Source organism: Balaenoptera physalus (assembly GCF_965194825.1).
Source record: "Balaenoptera physalus genome assembly, chromosome: 6".
In the NCBI taxonomy this organism is placed as follows: domain Eukaryota; kingdom Metazoa; phylum Chordata; class Mammalia; order Artiodactyla; family Balaenopteridae; genus Balaenoptera; species Balaenoptera physalus.
Window position 1 is genome coordinate 138,038,336 of NC_138885.1, and position 18,827 is coordinate 138,057,162.

The 18,827-nt window shown below is 61.0% G+C and overlaps 1 protein-coding gene across 5 annotated transcripts in view; it reads right to left on the reverse strand.

The window, feature by feature from the left end:
• The window catches only part of KIF1A (kinesin family member 1A), a 93,072-nt gene that overhangs the window by 57,260 nt on the left and 16,985 nt on the right, over positions 1 to 18,827 (reverse strand). For all 5 annotated transcript variants that reach the window (XM_082465297.1, XM_082465296.1, XM_082465295.1 and 2 more), the window contains exons 2-7: positions 12,200 to 12,367; positions 4,679 to 4,755; positions 3,401 to 3,580; positions 2,643 to 2,708; positions 2,064 to 2,242; positions 880 to 991 (exon numbers count right to left, since the gene is read on the reverse strand). In XM_082465297.1, the coding sequence (XP_082321423.1) occupies positions 880 to 991; positions 2,064 to 2,242; positions 2,643 to 2,708; positions 3,401 to 3,580; positions 4,679 to 4,755; positions 12,200 to 12,305 (720 nt within the window). In that variant the 5' untranslated portion in view covers positions 12,306 to 12,367. The remainder of the gene's footprint in view (positions 1 to 879; positions 992 to 2,063; positions 2,243 to 2,642; positions 2,709 to 3,400; positions 3,581 to 4,678; positions 4,756 to 12,199; positions 12,368 to 18,827) is intronic.

The window sequence follows — 18,827 nt, forward strand, 5'->3', positions numbered from 1 at the left end:
CCGCCAGCTGCCCTGAGCCCGAGGGGTGGGAGCAGCAGGCAGCCGCAGGCAGGCCGCCGGCTCAGGTCCAGCTCCATCAACCCCACCCTCCCAGGCCCCCGGGAGGACGGCGCCAGGCCGGGGTGACCCGGCGTCATCAGGGACTGAGCACCCCGAACTCCCCCCGGCCACTCTGCGGACCCCAGGGTGCTGCCCCCGGGAGCAGGGCCTGGCTGGCAGGGCGGCGAGGGGGGGTGCCCAGTCAGAGAAATCGAGATGCCTAGGGTCACAGCCACGGAGGGCGCCCGCCCTACTGCCCCTGCAGCGCCCACAGTCGGCGTGTCTGGATAAAGGCCCCAGGAGACGAGGCCCCCGCCTGGGTCCACTGACAAGGCCAAGGCTCGTGGGAAAGGCATGTGGGGCGGGGGCAGTGGGCGGGGCCGCTCAGCACAACCTCTCCTTTGTGCTCACAGATGCCGGCGCCCACGGGGTGAGGGGCACCCCCAGCCTGCACCAGGGCCCACGGTCAGCCTGTGACGGGCACTCACAACCTGCGGCCTTCGACACCGCCCTCCAAGGGCCCCCGAGGCGTCTCTGGCCAGTGGGGCTGCCCTGGAGACGTCCCTCCTCGGCCCTACAGTCTCCACCATAACTGCCTGGCAGGAGGCTGTTCCAGGGTCCACGGCCCCTCCACTCAGTCCCTTCCACACCCACGTGGCACCAAACACCGAGAGGAGGTGGCCTCGCAGGCCTGGCCAGCCCCTCACCGAGGCCCAAGCTGGGCAGGGAATGGTCTGCGCCCATGCCTCACGGGCCGGCATCCGGCTTGGCCTCCTCGCCCGCCTGACCAGCCCGATCCAGTCCCCGGCCGGGGGCCCCGCCCGCCGAGGCTGAACTCACTTTCTCTGTGGTGATGTTGGTCTCTGCATCGTGGCGCTTCTGCGTGAAGATGATGTTGAAGACGGCGTGGGAGCGGCTGCTGGTCTCGTTCATGTTCGTGGCTGCCACGGTCCTGGGGAACAGAAGCCACACGCGGTCACCCAGTGTCCCGTGGTCGGGCGTGGGGGCCGCTGGTGCTGCTCGCCCGCTCGACCAGGTCACTAGACGTCACCTCCCCGGGCTCCCGGGGCCGCCCTGCCCGGCCTGGTGGCGACCGTGCCTCCTGTAGAGCTCGGGTGGGGCCCACACTGCCTGCCCACTGCGTCCGTTGTGGCTCCTTCGGCCCCCAGCTCGAGCCTGGCACTCGGGGCCCCGTGACTGGGGGTGCCCTGCTTCCAGGGGCTGAGCAGAGCCCCCTGGGCAGTGGCCTGCAGGCTGTGATGTGGAAAGGCCCCCAGAAGGGAAAGGGGGCTCTACTGTCCACCCACACCGCCGATCCGGGGAGGGCCAGCACGGCCTTGGGGGAGAAGGCCTGAGGCTGCCGAGCGGAGGCCAGTGGTTGGTCCCGATGTCGCTGCTGTGCAGAGCCCCCAGGGAAGCCCCCAGGCTGGGCTCGCTGCCTGACAGCCGCCTCCACAGAGGTAGAAAAGCCCCCGGGGACCCCTGCTGAGTGCAGGGCAGGCCACTGGCCAGGGATCCTCACCCTCCCGGGAGTCCCTGCGTGGCAGAAGACGGGGGACTGTTGCCATGACAACCAGGGCAGACCCTCCTAGGCTGGGAGGCCCGGGGCAGCGTGGTCACGGAGACCAATAGCTCATGGCCGGCAGCACCTTGTGGCCGACCCTCCCCACATGCCCCCGTCCAGAGGGCCATCTGCCCTCCAAGCAGGCAGGGCTGGTCCTCACAGCCTGGCCCCACCCAGGGCAGCCACCGCCCCCCAGGGCGCACAGCCTGACCCCCCAGGAGGAGCAGACCCTGTGTAGGTGACAACGTCCCCTTCCCGGGGGAGCTGGAGGCCCCCACGGGCTGGCATGTGCCCTGGATGTCCTTAGGCCCCCAAGGGCCACACCTCCATGGGGGCCGCTGGACAGACCCCACGGGGATACCAACAGGCGCCCCAAGGACAGGTGTCCCTCGGAGAGACTCGGAGTTGCGTGGGTGGTGGCGGGAGGGCAGGGAGGGTGGGGGCGTCGCCCCGCACACACCGGGCCTTGTTCCCTGAGTCCATGAGGTCCTGGATGTCATTGTAGGAGGTGACAGCCAGCTTGGACAGGTCCTCCACGTAGGGCCCCAGCAGCGGGTGCTCCCTCACGCGCAGGTTGCCCTTGTTCTTGGGGTTCAGAAGGTCACGGACACGCTCGCAGTAAATCTCCATGTAGCTGACCTGCGGGGCAGAGATGACATCGGGGACCTCTGAGGTGGGGGGAGCACACAGTGCGCTCCAAGCCAGCCGGTGCGGCCAGGCCCCCCACACGGACGTGTCAGTGGGGGTGTCAGCCCACCCCCTGCCTGGCCCTCCCCACACACAGCCATGCCTGGGGCTCACCCAGCACGGTCACACTGGGGCCACCCGGGCCACGGCTCAGCCTGGGCCACGCAGCTCGGAACAGCTGCTCAACAGACACCGCAGAGCAGACACTGCCCCTCGCTCCTGTGCCCAGCGTGGGCTGGCATGTTTGCAACGTGCACGCGTGAATGACAAGCTAAGGGCACAGACCAGTGGCGGGAACTGGCTTTAAATCAGTAAAGCCACGTTCCAAGGGACAGATGACGGAGAGCCCTACCTCCACGGAGTAGGACATGTTGTCATTGGTGGTGTCGTTGATGCGGGAGAAGAGGTCCTCACAGAGCTGCAGGGACAGAGCACACCACCAGACGTGAGGCTGGGCTGTCCCCAGAGCCTAACCCCTCGAGGCGCTGTGGATCCCGCAACCCAGGCTGGGCTCTGCTCTCCCGGGCCCCTCCAGCACCCTCCCACTCCACCTTAAAGGCACTGAGACGGTCTGTAGCCAAGGAGCCACTGTCTTCTGCTAACTCGGGGGTCCCCCCAGCCGATGTCTGATCCCCTCCTGCTCCTCACACCATCCTTGCCTGCATGAGGTGGAGGGTCTACCATGCTACAGACCACCCAGCATTCTCCCCCGCCCTGACCAGGTCAAGTACTGACCAGCTCAGGTTCAGAGACCCACCCAGTGGGCGTCCCCTTGTCCCGGGCCTCTCCCTGCCAGGACCACCAGCCCTCACAGCCCTCCCAGGGAAGGTCTGCCCCTACCAGCGGCTGTCCCAGCCTCCCTGTCTTATGGGTGTGACCATGGTGGGCATTGCCCAGGCCTGGGGCCCTCCGCAGCTCCCCATCCGCGGATCTGGGTCTCCAGCCTCTTCACAGCCCGTCTGCCCCACGCTGCCCCTCCTGCCCTGACCTTCCGCCCCCCTTCATGCTTTGCCTTCCCTCCTGGCCCTCTGCTCTCCCGGGTCTCAGCTTGTGCTCCCCCGCCTGTCCTGCCCTCACCAGGTCCCCCACCCCTGCCCCCGCCCTGCATGCCTGCGGGATGATGCCCTGCTGGTCCTTCTCCTGCTTGCCCATCATGGTGTAGGACTTGCCGGCCCCGGTCTGCCCGTAGGCGAAGATGCAGACGTTGTAGCCCTCGAAGGCATGCTGTAGCATCTCCTCGCCAATGTCGCGGTACACCTGCTTCTGTGAGGCGTAGTTCATGTCTTCCGGCTGCAGGACAAGGAGGGGGAGCAGCTGCAGGAGGCTGGGCGTGCTGTGCCGGGGTCTCGGCCCATGACGTTCACTGAGCGCCTGCATCGCACCCAGGGCCTCCAGGCGCCAGGGCCAGCACAGTGGGGAGGGACGCCTGCCCTGCCCATCCACTCACAGGAGACCCGGAGAGGGGAAATAATCCTGCCTGGGCCGCAGCTTCCGGAAGGAAGGGTGGGAGGAGCCAGCCAGTCTAGGGCCAGACAGAGTGGAAGGGCATTTTAGTAGTGGGAGCAGCATGTGCAAAGGCTCAGAGGTGGGAGTACGTGACGTGGTGCTCAGTGTAGCAGCCGTGGGAGTGATGAGGTGGGGCTGGAGAGGCAGCAGGGCAGGGGCCCAAGGAGTCCATGGTCCGGGCTATCACCCCTGGACGCTGTCCTGAAGACAGTGGTCACTTTAGGCAGGCCCAGGGTTACCCTGACGACGTGAGAGGAGGGGCTGGATGGGGAAGGTGAAATGGGGAGCCCTGGGGCCGTCCTGGGACCAGGCACTCAGAGGTGTGACCCGAGGTGGGCCCTGGCCCTGGGGCAGGGGGCCTGGACACCTTCCAGGATTCAGGAGGCTGGGGGATGGGAGAACTGGTGTAGACCAGATGGGGGATGTGGAGGCACAAAGTCTGGGGGTCTCCCAGGCTCCCGGGGGAGGTGGAGGGCGTGCAGGGGCTGGCGCCAGGTGGGCAGCTTCAGCTTCGGACACTGAGTTTGGGGTGTCTGGGGAACAGGAGATGCTGGCAGGCAAATGGTTGTACGGCTAGGACCCTGGGAAACTGCCCACAGTGGGCTGATGGCCCCTTGGTCCCTGCCGCAGCTGGGCACAGTGTGTGTCACGGCTCAAGGTGACCTTCCACGCACAAGGCGACTTAGGAAAGCAGGCCCCTCCCCACAGGCCTCACACCTGTGCCCCCACCTCCCAATCAGCCCTGCAGAGGAGCAGGGTGGTCCCTCGCCCCATTGGCTCAGAGAGGTCAAGGGATTGGCTGAGGGCCGCACAGCGAGCAGGGTTGAGCTGGCATCCACACGGCAGCAGCCCACCCATCTGGACCCCCAGCCCTGGGCTTACCGAGGTGTGTGACCAGTAGGAATAGTCGAAGCTGAAGCTCTTGGGCATCTCCTTGGGCTGTTTGGGGTTAACGATGGCTGCGGGGAGGGGATAGGCAAGGTGTTCAGCGCTGTGCTGCAGGGACAGGCTGACCCTGGATGTGCCCGCCCAAGAGGGACCCCAGGGCAGGGAGGTGGGGTCCTCAGAGGCCTTGGCCCCGACAAAGCCAGCCCCCCTGCCAATGGGCAGGGACAAGGGCCCTGTTTCCAGGCAGACGAGCCATCTCTGCCCCCTCCTCTGTCTGACCTCCCCCCGCCCCCCCGCCAAGGCAGCCCAGAGCGGTCCCGTGGTGCAGGCACTGGGTCAGACCTCGAGCCCCTGGCCCATCCCACCTCTCGGGTCCACACCCTGCTCGCCCCACCAGCCCAGGTCTGTCTTGTCTGCTCTGCATGCAAGCGCTAGGAGGCGCAGCACAGTCACAGCCGTGTCCCTGCTGCTTTGGGGCCCCATCACGCCCACGTGCTCATCCGTGTCCGGGGCGTGCTGGCTGTCCCCCCGCAGGGACACCACACATATTCCTCCTCCTGCCGGGGCACCTGCAGGTCCCATCCAGGTTGCTCTCAGGGGCTGTGGGACTGTCCTCTGCTCAGGTCCTCCCCCACCCCATCCCCCTCCTCCAGCAGCTGCACCTGGCCTGGCGGGAGGCGGTGCTCACGAAACGAAGGAGGAGCAATGCCGCCGGCACAGCCTGCCAGGCCTGCCGAGTGCCCTGGGAGCCCCCCAGGCAGGGCTGAAGCACCCCATGTTTCCCAGGCCCTGGACAGGTCTCGGCTCCCCGAGGCCCGGGCTCAGCAGGCGGCGGGTCTTCGGTGGCTGGGCAGAAGGGGCTGCGGCCCCCGCGCCCACCAGGCTGCCCTCTGGGACACTGTCTGAACCCCCGATGTCTGTGTTGATAGAGGACCCCGAGGACCCCCGAGGGCCCACCTGGCCGGGGGTTTTCACCTCCACCAGGAACATGGGCCGTCCTGGTGGGAGAGGGCTCCAGGCCACCGCCCCACCTCATCCCATCTGAGGACCACATTCCCCCCACCTACTTGGAGATGAAGGACATGTCTGCCCACCCCTTGGATTGGCTTTCCTCAGCTGCAGTGGGCTGTGGGCCTCGCCTCTCTGGACTCCAGGACACCCCCACCCTTCCCCACCAGCGCGTGTCCAGGGTAACCTGTAACTCACACCAAGAGAACAAGCCCTGGCCCTGCTGCAGGTTGAATTATATCCCCTCAAAATTTACATGTTGAGTCTTAACCCCCAGGACCTCAGAATGTGACCTTATTTACATACTTGCAGACGTAACTGGTAAGGATGAGGTTACCCTGGAGTCAGGTGGGCCCTAATCCAACATGACTGGTGTCTCATAAAAGGGGAAATTTGACACAGACACACACATAGGGTGAAGGCCATGTGAAGGGGGAGGGGGAGACTGGGATGGTGCTTCTACAAGCCAGGGGATGCCAGGCATTGCCAGAAAACCACTAGAGGCTGGAGAGAGGCAGGGAATGGATTCTCCCTCTGGACCTCAGAAGGCACCAACCCGGTGACACCCTGATCGGGGACTTAACAGCCTCGGGAACTGCCGTCTAAGCCGTCCCGTCCACGGTGCTCTGCTCCGGAGCCCTGGGACGCTGGGACTCCCACTGGCCTCGCCCCACTCGGCAGCTGCCCCGGGCCACGGCTTGGCGGGCAGGAGCTGACTGGCTCTGGGTCCCAGACCCCAGGCTTGAGTGGTTCTGGGAGATGACCCGGCACCCTCGGGAGGCCAGCAGGAGGGAGCAGGTGACTGACCATCACAGCCCTTTCTTTGGAGCTGAGAGGGGGTCACGTCCATGCTGGCTCCGGGAGTGAGGCTGAGAGGAGACTTAGCCATCCCGGTTTCAACTCCTGCTGGGCCTGGGGATGCAGCCGCCAGAACCCAAGCGCGGTAATGCCGGCGCCATGGAAACAACAATCACGGCGTCTCCTGAGCGCATGCAGCCTGGGCAGGGCCCCCGGCGCCCACAAGTGCCCCACCTCCGTCCACCTCCTCCCCCCACCCCACCCAGCGGCTCTCGCTTGCCGGCTGCGACACCTGCCCCCGGCGCTGACCTTGCTCTGACTGTGTCCTGGTGCCGGGGCGTCTGCTGTATACCCTTTGTGGACCGGGAGCTCCCTGAGGACCCCCCCACCAGGGACGGGGCACGGATATGCTCAAGGAACGCTGGGTGGGCAGGGGACAGCCGGCTGCGAGGGTCAGTGAATGCAGAGTAGGCCACGAGGAGAGCCCGCCGTGGGGACCACCGGGCAGAGCTGCTCTGGACCACGGCAACTGCTGTCACCTGCCCCCTCCCCCTCAGGTGGGGTCCCCTGGTGCGGCTCTGACTCCCGCCCTGGTCCTGACCCCCAGGTGTCCTGCGGGGGTCCTGTGGTGTCTCCGTCATCACAGATGGGGTTCTGCGCTCCAGAGGGGACGGCCCTCCCCAGGGTCCACCCCAGGCCTGCTCTCCACCGACGCCTCTAAGCCCTCACCAGGGCGGCCTGCCTGGACTAGGGCTGGACGGGCAGCCCCCCGTCAGCACCGAGGCGATTGGGTGGGGAGGGGCTTCCCGCGCAGCTCTCGGGTTGCTTCCTCCCATGGGTTTGAGGAGGGGGGCGGGACCGCGGGCTTGTTGAGTGGGGGGCTCCGTGCCCTCCGCCCCTGCTGCAGGAGCACAGAGGGACAAAGGCGACAGCTGTGAGGCGCCAGCTTGCATGGGGGGCGGGCGCAGCAGGGACGGCGCTAAGCAAGGGGAGCCGTGTTCTCAGGGTCTGAAGCCCCACAGCCGTGTGCCGTGCCCGCTCCTTCCGGGCGCCGTGGCCCAGCTCTGAGGAATTCCACGGCTCTGTGGTTAAACCCTGCGTAGCTTGCAACTGTCCGTGGGGAGAGCACTGACACCACGGAAACCGGCGAACAGGGGTGTGTGTGTGTGAGAGAGAGAGCGAGGGAGGGGCTTCGCTAAAACGGAGACCGAGACATCGGTGTCAGGAGTTTCGGGGACGTTCTCCCAACACGGGGCACGTGCCAGTCCTCATGGACCGTCAGTGGGGGCTCTCAGAGGATGGCATGGCTCCTCCCACTGACCTGGCTTGGCTCCCATGCTCCACGCCCCCGGCAGGGCCCCCGCGCCCCCAGCAAGGCTCCCACGCCCCTGGCAAGGCCCCCCACGCCCGTCACTGCCTGCCTGACTGCGATCGGTGGCCCTTGTCACCAGCCCGTCTAGTTCCATCTCCGTGTCCCCACTGGAACGTCACCCCCAGGGCAGTGAGAGCCTCTGTCCTGCTCCCCGGGGCCTGATGCCAGCAGTGGAGCCTGGCGCGGGCTGGAGCTCAGTGATGTGCGAGATGTGGACGTGGAGGGACCCCCACCTTCTCCTTCCGTGTGGTGACGTGTGCTGACCTGACCCCACCAAGCCTCGTTTCCCCATCTGGGCCGTGGGAGCGCCCTCAGCCCTGAGGGGCTCAGGCAGCCCTAACCCTAACCCTAACCCTAACCCTGCAAGTGGAGAGCCCGCTGTGACTCTCACGGGTGACCCCCGGGGAGAGGCAGCTCAAGGCAGGGAGCGCCAGGGGCATCCTGGCCTGGGGCCAGCCAGTGACAGCAGGCCCCCAGCACCCTCGGCCGAGGCTGCCGACCAGGACTCCGCTGGCCCCCAGGGTCCCTCCTTTGACACCACGTGTGTGAAGCCATTCCTCTATTAGAAAGGCCTGCACCGCGTCACCACCTCCTGGCAAAACCAAGCTCCCTTCTGTGGACTCCCAGGCCCAGTCTCACTGTATTTGGAGCCCAGAACATTCTAGAAGAGTGATGGCAAATGGGGCCGACTTCTCGGATGGGTTAAGTGTTGAGACCGCACGGGGGCTGCTGGTCAGGCGGATCCCGGTGGACCTTCCGGAACGGTGGTCCATTCCCTGAAAGCACACACCGGGCCCAGCTTGCCAGGGTCCAGGAGGAAGGCTGGCGGCCCGGCCCTGAAGGCGTCACCCTGTGGCTTTGGGCAGGTCCCTCCCCTCCAGGCACTGTCCTGGGTTGAACAGTGTCCCCTGGAACCTCACACTGTGACCTTATTTGGAAATAGGGTCCCCACTGTAGGGACAGAAGCACACGTCACGTACAATTTGGTTGGCTCACAGAATTGCTAGATTTGCTGTGTTTCAGATGAAGAGTGCTGTTATCCAGGCCATGATTACAGGATAAGAATTTAAATTGACTTTTAAGTGTTTCTAATTTCTGTGTCCCAGTGGAGAGTCCAGGTGGCATGTTCAGAGAACTGGGGTCTCCTGCTGTGCCCCTCGTTTTGAGATTCAAGGAGTATGTCACCACCCCCGCTGGCCAGGCTGGCCACATCATCTCCCACCCGGACAAAACGGCCACGAGCTGCTGCCCAAACCCAGCTCCTATGAGCATCTGCCTCAGGTCGGCTCTGGAGCCGCCTGCCCTGCCCTAGCCCCTGTCCCAGGACCTCCAGGAATAAAGCTCACCCTGCCCTCCGACGCCACTCCTCAGGCAGGATTCCCTGTGCTGAGGGCTGCCTCTCTCTCTGTGTCTGTCTGTCTCTGTCTGTCTCTCTTTGTCTCTGTCTCTCTCTGTCTTTCAGTCTCTGTCTTTCTGTCTCTGTCTCTCTCTGTCTCTGTCTCTCTGTCTTTCTGTCTCTCTATCTCTTTCTGTCCCTATCTCTCTCTCTCTCTCTCTCTGTCTCTCTGTCTTTCTGTCTCTCTATCTCTTTCTGTCCCTATCTCTCTCTCTCTATCTGTTTCTCTCTCTGTCTCTCTGTCTCTGTCTCTATCTCTATCTCTCTCTCTCTCTCTCTATCTCGCTCTGTCTCTCTCTGTCTGTCTCTATCTCTCTCTGTATCTCTGCCCCTATCTCTGTCTGTCTCTGCCCCTATCTCTGTCTCTCTCTCTCTCTGTCTCTCTATCTCTCTCTGTCTCTCTCTGTCTGTCTCTATCTCTCTCTGTATCTCTGCCTCTATCTCTGTCTGTCTCTGCCTCTATCTCTGTCTCTCTCTCTCTCTCTCTGTCTCTCTCTCTCTCTGTCTCTGTCTCTGTCTCTCTCTGTCTCTGTCTGTCTCTATCTCTCTCTGTATCTCTGTCTCTATCTCTGTCTGTCTGTCTCTCTGTCTCTCTCTATCTCTCTCTGTCTCTCTCTGTCTCTATCTCTCTCTGTATCTCTGTCTGTCTCTGTCTGTCTCTGTCTCTGTCTCTGTCTCTCTCTCTGTCTCTGTCTCTATATCTCTCTCTGTATCTCTGTCTCTCTCTGTCTCTGTCTGTCTCTGTCTGTCTCTGTCTCTCAGGCCCCAGGCGGGGCACAAGCCCCCCTGAGTGCAGCCCACCGTCACCTCCAGCTGTTTTGCTTCCGTGACACCGGCCCCACCCTGTCCTGGGCCGCCCCCAAGTCCCAGGGGAGACACGGGGTCTGCCTCTGATCCTTTGTTCTTTCTGTCCATTCTACAGGCTCCCGTAGGGTTTGGTCACCTGTGAGCCCCTCAAGCCGAGACCCCCAGCTACTGTCTAAGGTGGCGACTGTGCTGCTGGGGCCTGGCCCAGCATGGATGGCGATTCTCACAGCCATTCCTGATGTCCTGGGTCACCCAACAGTGACGTGGCCAACCCTATCAGCTCCTCGTGCGGATGCCCCCTGCCCACCCGGGGTCACATTCCCGCCCGGGGTCACAGCCCCTGGCTTCCCACCTTAAGGCTTGAGTCACACCTCCTGAGCACTTTCTCCAGTCTCGAGGGGGCCAGGCTGGAGATACAAGAAAGCCAGGGCCTGGATGGACCCTCCGCCCGCGTTGGGCAGCAGCTGAACAAGACCCCCAGCCTCCTGGAGCGGACACCCCAGAGGTGCACTCTGTATTCAGAGGGTCCCAGCGAGCTGAGCCCCTGCTGCCCATGGCGGCCACCTGCTCGCCGACGGCCCTTCGCGGCTTCTGCACCCCCGCAGTGCATCCAGGGACCACCTCCCACATAAGCCCTTGGCACCCAAATCCTCATCTCAGTTCTGCTTCCAGGGACCAAGCCGAGGCAGCACCATTCACAAGAGTCACTGTGAGCCCCCAGATATGCCCAACAGACCCCCACAGGCTCTGAGTGGGGCCTCCACAACCTGCTCCAGGGGCTCCTGCAGAGACCCCCAGCCACGCCCGAAGCCTCAGCCCCTCAACAGGCCTAGGGAGGCAGCTGCCATCAGCGCTGAGCGCCCTTCCCCTGGGACAGCCCCTCCCTCCAACCTGGTAGATAACAGAAGGGGTGGCGTTACTCAGGTGCGGGCGAGGCCTATCCTCCTCCTACACCCCGAGGTCCGCTCGGTGCGGCTCACACCACCGGAGCCTGCGGTGACGGCAGCAGCTCCAAGTGCAAACCTCCCGGCTGAGCCCCGCCAACCCCACAGCTGGGAGAGAGGACGGTGAATTCTTGCTCTAAGTCACCAAGCGTGGAGGTGGGCTGACCAGCAGGAGATGACCCAAACACTGGTTTGACTTTCAGGGGACCCCAAACAAGCCCTCTAACCTACGGTGTTAGAAGCAAGGATGCCGGCTCCCTTTGTGGGTAAGGGTGGGTGGGTGGGTGGGGCTGGGGAGGGGGGCTTCCGGGTGCCGGCATCGCTCTGTTCTCAGCAGCGGGGTGCTGCTGAGAACTCCTTGAGCTGCACACTGGGCTCTGTCCACTCTTCTGCAAACGTGTCCCAACTCAGGACAAAGTCTGTGGCACCAGAAAGAGCAAGGGGAGGCTCGGGGCCAAGTCCCCTCTGCTGCCCCGGCAGCCAGGTCCTGTGCGCTAGAGCGGCCCTGGAGGCCATGCCTGTCCTTCGGACCTTCTCGAAATTGCCACTCTGTCTCTTACCACTCCCTGTTCATCCTGTTGACCCCAGGCCTCCTACTTCTCAGAAAGGCTTGAGATGACTTACAATTAGAAACAAAAGAGCAGACAAAGTAAAAAGCAGCTGAAACAAGACAAGAAATCAGGAACCTTGTGCCCTGGGTTGAAAAGTGGCCCCCGCCAAAATTCCTGTCTACCCCGAACCTCAGAATGTAAGAAACAGGGTCTTTGAAGATGTAATCAGTTGTTGAAATGAGGTCATACTGGATTAGGGTATGCCCAACGGTCAGTGTCTTTATCAGGCCACACAAAGACACAGACATTCAGGGAAGAAGCCACGTGACGACAGAGCAGAGATTGGGGTGATGCAGCTGCAGGCCAAGCTGGCGGCCGCAACTGGAAGCCACAAGAGGCAGGAAGGACCTTCCTCCAGAGGAGTGTGGCCCTGTCAACACCTTGGTTTTGAACTCTGGCCTCTACAACTGTGAGAGGATACATTTCTGTTGTTTTAAGCCACCCAGTTTGCGGTCATTTGTTACTGCAGTCCCAGGAAACCAGCGCCCGGGGTGGACAAGGAGGGAGCCAGGGCCGGGAGGCCCAGGGGCCATGGCCCCGAGGGGCCAGCAGCAGCGGCAAGCCCACCGCAACACTCACTGGTGGTGCTTCCGGACATCTGGATGATGCACTTGGAGTCGCGGCTCGCTTCTCGGGAATTGAAGGGGCGGACACGCACCGCCACCTTCACCGAGGCCCCAGCCATCTCTGCGGCCTTTGTGGGTCACTCCTAGTAGCGGCAGGAGCCCCAGCAGGCACAGGAGACACCTTGGGAAAAAGGGAGACGTGAGTTAGAAACAATATCCAAAAAGGCAGAACAGATGTTTCTGGCTGGCAATGACAGGGGCTAAATGACACCCGCTCGGATAACCAGTCCGCAAGGAAGGGGAACGGAGCAGGGCAGCTGCAGGTGAGAAATGCCACGAGTTTTGGGAAAGAAAGCCAAGCGGATGAGAGGAGCCTAGGAAAGCTGGAACGTAACAGGAAATAGCCAATTCGCTCTCTGGGACCCGGAAAGACTCCAGGTGCCTCTGAAGGTCAGAGGCTGTGTGGGACTGAAAACATGTGTTTGTGGAGAGTTAGCAGAGGGAGCGTCAGGCCATGTCATGGGTTAAATCGTATCCCTTGAAATTCACATGCTGAGTCCTGAACCCCGGGACCCCAGAACGTGACCTTATCTGCAGACAGGGTCTGGCACTGTAGCTGGTTAAGATGAGGTCCCACTGGAGTGGGGTGGGCCCTGCCCAGGGTGGCCAGTGTCCTTATAAAAGGAGATGCGCACAGGGAGAGTACCACGTGAAGACAAAGACAGAGGTCTACAAGCCAAGGACTGGGGGTAAACTGCCGAAAGGCAGGAGAGAGGCAGGCGGTGGTTCTCCCCCATGGCCTCGGAGGGAACCACCCTGCACACCTGGGACTTCCAGCCTCCACACTGTGAGACAATACATTTCTGTTGTCTAAGCCTTCAGTCTGTGGTACTTTGTTACGGCAGCCCCAGCAGAGTAATGAAGACCCCGAGACCACCTACCCCACCTAGTGAACATCCAGGACCTGCCCCCTGCCCCATGCCACCATCAGGCAGGAGGCCAGAGGCTACCCTCTGGGAGAGTGAGGCTCCGTCCAGCCTGGAGTTCTGAGGACCAGCTGAAGGTGGGTGTGAAAAGCCCAGTGAAGGTGCCCAGTAGTGGGACCCCAGCGTCCTCCTCCTGCTGCAGGGCCCCCACCTGCTGGCTGCCAGGGAAGAGGGCAGGGTTCTCTGCTGGGGAAACTGAACAGGACCACACCCTCTAGCAAGCAATACAGAGACTAAAACAAATAGAAAAGGAACACAACAGAAAGAGACAAAGCAGGAAGAGAAGAAAAAAAATGTTTAAATACCTTGCAATTAATATCCTCAGAAAGAAAATTTACTCACCCATGAGCAAGTGAAGGATGCTTTTTTTAAAAGGACCATTTAATGAATAAGAAAGAGTCCTTGGAAATTAGGACTATGAAAACAGAACCTTCAAAAGTAAATTAAAAGGTTGGAAATACAATTAAGTAATTTTCTGGGTGAGGAGAGAAATAAAATTTGGGGATCAATGAAAAGAAACTATTAAAGAAATAATTCAAGAAAACTTCCCAGCACAGCCAGTCATGAGTTTCCAAATTCAAAGGGTCTACCTACCCCACCTGCTATAAAAAGTCAGAAACCACAGCAAACTGTGAAATTTCAGAACCTCAGGGCTAAAGGGAAGATTCCAGAAGCTTCCAGAGAGAAAGGATGGAGACTCAGAATGGCATCAGCATCTCATGGATACCAGATGAAGAAACACTTTCAAATTGCTGAGGAACGGCGACTTTCAGCCTAGAACTCTGAGCTCAGCCACACCACGACCGGGAGGGAGGGTGAGAGGAAGACCCAGGAAGACTGTGCAGGAGGCTAGAACCTGAGCTCCAGCAGGTAGCTGGTGGGGCAGACGTGGGTGCGGGCCCAGCCCGGAGGATGGTGAAGGGGTCCCAGCAGGACCCTGGGGCTGCCTCGAGGGGGGGACGCCCCTCACTGGGGGGCAATGGAGGGGAACCGGCCGGGGAGAAGACCGGGCTGCGAGGCGGGAGGTGGTCTCCCCGCGTGGAGAAGTATCCCTCAGAGGGTTTGGTGAGAGATCAGTGATGACCCCAGACGTTACGTCATCACTTATTCCTGATAGAATGTTCTTCAAAGAAAGAAAATATAGGCAGAGTGCACTCCTGAGAGCAGCAGGAAAGGATGTTCACTAGTTCTGCTGGTGTAAACACAAAACACTAATCAACACACAGGAAACACAGCAGGAAGACCAGGAGAGGTGTTGCATGTGGCGGGGTCGTTAGCAGTGCAATGGGGCAGAAAAGCTGACTCTGTCCCAGTGGGATCTAAACGGATCAGAGAAAACCAAAAATGGACTGGGGAGGGTGAGGCCCGGGCGGGGCTGCTTCTCCCGTGGAGACTCGCAGCCCTGACGGACCTGGATGCCACGTCTCCAAATGTTACTTTGGCAAAATTTTAAGAACAAACAAAAGGGAAAGGCCAAGGGGGAACCCACGGTGCAGCCAGGCTCGGGGCAAATGCCTGAGGAAGGAGGGCAAGGGCGCGGCCACTGTCGGCCACCGCGGAGTGAGCCTCTGCACGCGGCTGCCACTCCCTGGGCCTGCTTGGCCACCACCCGGGGGTGAATGTGAAGCTGACCCTCACGTCCACTTGAAGGTCACACTCACACGGAGGAGGCACCCCCCCCCACCCCCCGAGGACGCAGGCCCCGGGCAGGCTCCAGGCCAGGTCTGTGCCGGCTCGAGAGGACTGTCCCTCCCTGGGCTGGAAGCCCACGGGCCCGAGATGAAAGGACAGAGCAGTGCCCACGAGACTCGGATGAGCCGGGAGGGCGGGCAGGGCAGGAGGGGGTTGGTTTCCCTGGGGTGGAGCAGGGGGGTATCCAGGCCAAGGAAGTGGGGACTCAGGCAGCAAGGCCTGCATCTGGCAAGGGGGTGCCCACGTGACACCCCTTCCTCCCCTTTAGGGGGGTGGCCCCTGGGCATCCACCTGCCTACCCTGTGCGTGGGGCAGCTCCTGGACTCCCAGGAGAGGGAACCCTGGGGAGAGGGGCAGGCCTAGGTGGCAGCCCTCCTCCCGCCTTGGGGCAGGGCCTGGAGCACAGGGCACCCGCCTCTCCCAGCCGGCTCCAGGCGGGCCCCGGAGTCCAGCAAGGACAGTAAGCTCCACCCAGTACAGCGGGCAGTGGTCCACCCCCCCACGTGTCAAGATCAGGGCAGGGGTATGTCCAGGGGCAGCGGCCTGAGGGGCCCAGGAGGGCCAGGGGGAGGGGAGGCGTGGCGAGGTGCCACCCGTGGCTCCAAGGCAAGGACACACGGGGGCTGAGTGTCCCTGTGGGCAGCAGCCCAGCCCAGTCACAGGCACAGGGGACAGTCCATAACGCGGGGGCACACAGAGCCTCAACCCTCACCTGGCAGAAAGGTAAAATCCATGGGAATCGAAAAGGCTTGGAAAATCTTGTTTCCGGATGACCAAGAAGGACCTACTGTAGAGCACAGGGAACTCTGCTCAGTGTTATGTGGCAGCCTGGATGGAGGGGAGTTTGGGGGAGAATGGATACGTGTATATGTATGGCTGCGTCCACGTGCACATGAAACTATCACAACACTGTTAATCGGCTATACTCCAACATAAAATAAAAATTAAAAAAAAAAAAGTAAAAGAAAATCTTGTTTCCACCAAAGCTGCCGCTGCTGAAGACCAGGTGATATGTTGCCTGAGCTGCCATGGCCGACCTACAACCCGTGACCTAGCAGGCTGAGCCCGCCCTGCCCTGCAGGCAGCCCGCAGCCCGGAACCACACAGCTGGGGGTGGTCTGCTGAGAGGCCCCTTCCTGTGTTCAGCCTCCTGTCCCCGCTGGGCCACTGCGGGGCCTTGCCTATCAAGGGAAGGTTTTAGCGTCCTAGGATCAGAGCGCTCCTCAAGCCCTCGTGTCCACAGAAAAACACCGTCATGTGTGTCCCGAGGCTCGGCCTCTGCAGAGCTGTTTCCACTCCTCCCCGAGCACCTCGAGCCCCGACGCTGCCCCCGCCCCAGGCAGGGCCGCAGCGGCTCCCAAGCAAGGCCGGTACCCAACGGCCGTGGCCCAGGCAGCCTCCGTGGCACAGAAGGAAGAGGGTCAGGCAGCCCCGGGCTGAGGGCTGTCAGGGACCACATGGGGCCAGTCCCACAGGGGCTCAGCCGGGCCCGGAACCGCCCTGTGACTCCCTCTCCTGAGCCCCAGCCCAGCCGTCCAGCCCCGCCTGAGACCCAGAGCGCGTGCCCTCCCCTGCGACAAGGGGCAGTGACCAGACGGGCTCTCTGTGAAGGGAAACATGACCTTGGCACAGCCAGGCCTTTAAATCACCAACGCGTCAAGGACGTTTACAGTAGAATGTCCACGCGCACCGTCCCCCTGGGGTCTAGCTGGCGGCCACAACTTGATATGGTCTCCAAGCCATCAGGAAAAGGGATGATTTATTCAGCAAACCAAAAGGATAGGGCAGACAGCCCTAACCAATGGGACAGAAGTCTACACAACATCCCCCTGTCCTAACTCACGCCAGATCCCGGGGTCCGAGTCCTGAGACCACACCCAGGTCACCTTGAGGGGAACAAACCGTGTCACAGAGACTCGGGTGCAAGCCTGGGGTCAGGGGACCAGTCCTGGTCCTGCCTTTATCTCAGCTGTGTGACTCAGCCCTTGGGCCTCGGTTTACCCATCTGCAAAATGACAGGGTTGAGGAGGTTGGTCCCAAAGTGATTTCGCCTCTGGGGTCCTGGGCCTCTGGGGAATGTCTGCAGCCTCTGCAAACTGTGACGCTGCCTTCCCCGGGGCTGCAGGGCACCGGCCAATGCCACAGCTGCTCACCCACGGGGACTCGGGGCTGAGGAGGGGCTCCTGGGAACAGGGAGGGGGACAGGCTCAGGGCAGAGAGCTGTTGGTCACAGGAAACAGAAATCAGCCAGGAGCTCTCGGGGCTTCCCCCTACTGCTGTCTAAAATGAACTTGGATGCCGGTTAAGTGGTGAGCCCCCTGTCACCAGAGGCACCCAAGTAGAGCAGAGGCTAGGGGGAGACTCTCCCACACTGAGGTTCCATGACATCTCCCCTTCTGAACAGGGAATCTTCTGCCTCAGTCTCCCTGCCTGTAATTGACACCCTCAGGAGAATCTGGCCAAAAGACCCCCTTCTAGAATGGGGCAGGGACCTCTGTGCATGGACCCCAGGACCAAGAGCAGGAGGGGCCTGCAGAGACCCTGGGGCCCCTCTCTCTACAGATGGGGGAGGGCATGGCCAGGGCTGAGGTCAATGCTGTAAAGTCCCAGGGCCAGCTCCTAGGCTCCCCAGAACTCCCCAGAGCAGGCTGGGCACGGAGCAGGACCGTCCCCTCAAGCAACACAGCTCTTCCAGAGGCTACAGGGAGAGAGGGAAGTGCCAGACCAGCCAACGACTGAGGGCCAACGGGTTCAGGACACGAGCAAAAGCCCAGGTGGGTGGGGGCAGAATTCAGGGGCTGGAATCATGCCCAGCTCCACCCCACAGCCCCTCACAGTCACGAGTGCGCCCTCTTCTACACACCACGAATGTTTTCTCCAACACTGTTTCACCTTCTTACATCCATGAATGACCATCCAGGGTGGGCTGGAGGACGTACCTCCCTGAGCATCCATGTTTCCTTATGCGGGAAAATCTCTGCCCTTTCGGAACTGAGAAAAGCCTTAGGCCATTCTGGCTGGAGTGGGAAGAGCAGGAACAAGGTCAGGAATTCTTGGTGAGAACGCAAACCGGGGTGAGGTTTCCAGCAAGCCTTTAGCAACAGGCCGTATGTCTTAAAAATAAAGGCCGTATCCTTTGAATACATGATTCCCAAGTGCCGAAATAGGGAATAATCAGAAACGAAGAAAATATTTATGAAAGATGTTCAATTTGACATTGCAAAATTTTCAGTTCTCCTCAGATTTAGCTATATTAATTCAGCGCAATTCCAATAAGCAAAATATTCCAACAGGATTTTCAGTGGAATTTGGCAAGTATTTGGAAGAGAGTTTTGAAAAATAAGAACAAAGAGGGGGCGCATCCCCTACCAGCTATCATATTTACTCTAAAGCTACAATAATTTACAAAGTCTAGTAGTGACACCAGAACAGAGAGATCAATGGAAAAGATGAAGCTTGGCCACAGACAGACAGACACACACACACAGACAAATCCAACAGATGATAAAGCAGCATTGCAGGGATTGGGTAAGATTGGTATCGGACAATTGGCTATCCCATGTTGAAAAATAGAGCTTGAACTTTATCTTGGAATGTGTTACAAGAACATATAGGAGACTCTGCTTATGGCTCTGGATAGAAACTCTGCATTGACACCAAGCATGAAAAACAAAGGAGGACTTGTGCGTCCAGATGGCAGAAAGGCTGGCGGCAGAGGGTTGCTCCCTCCCCTCTGTGCACAACTAGAGGAGCTGCATACAATTTTTAAATCTGTTTGAAGGTCTAAGAGCTACAGAAGCCACGCAGACAGGCAGGCCAAGATTCCAGAGATGGGGCTACCGGGGCAGGGGAGGACTTTCCCCAGCACTTTCTCCCTGAGTGTTTTGCATTCTGGTCACGGGCTCGAGGCTGGGAATCTAGAGTTTTCCCAGGCAGAAAGCCGTTGCTGAGGGATGGAGAACC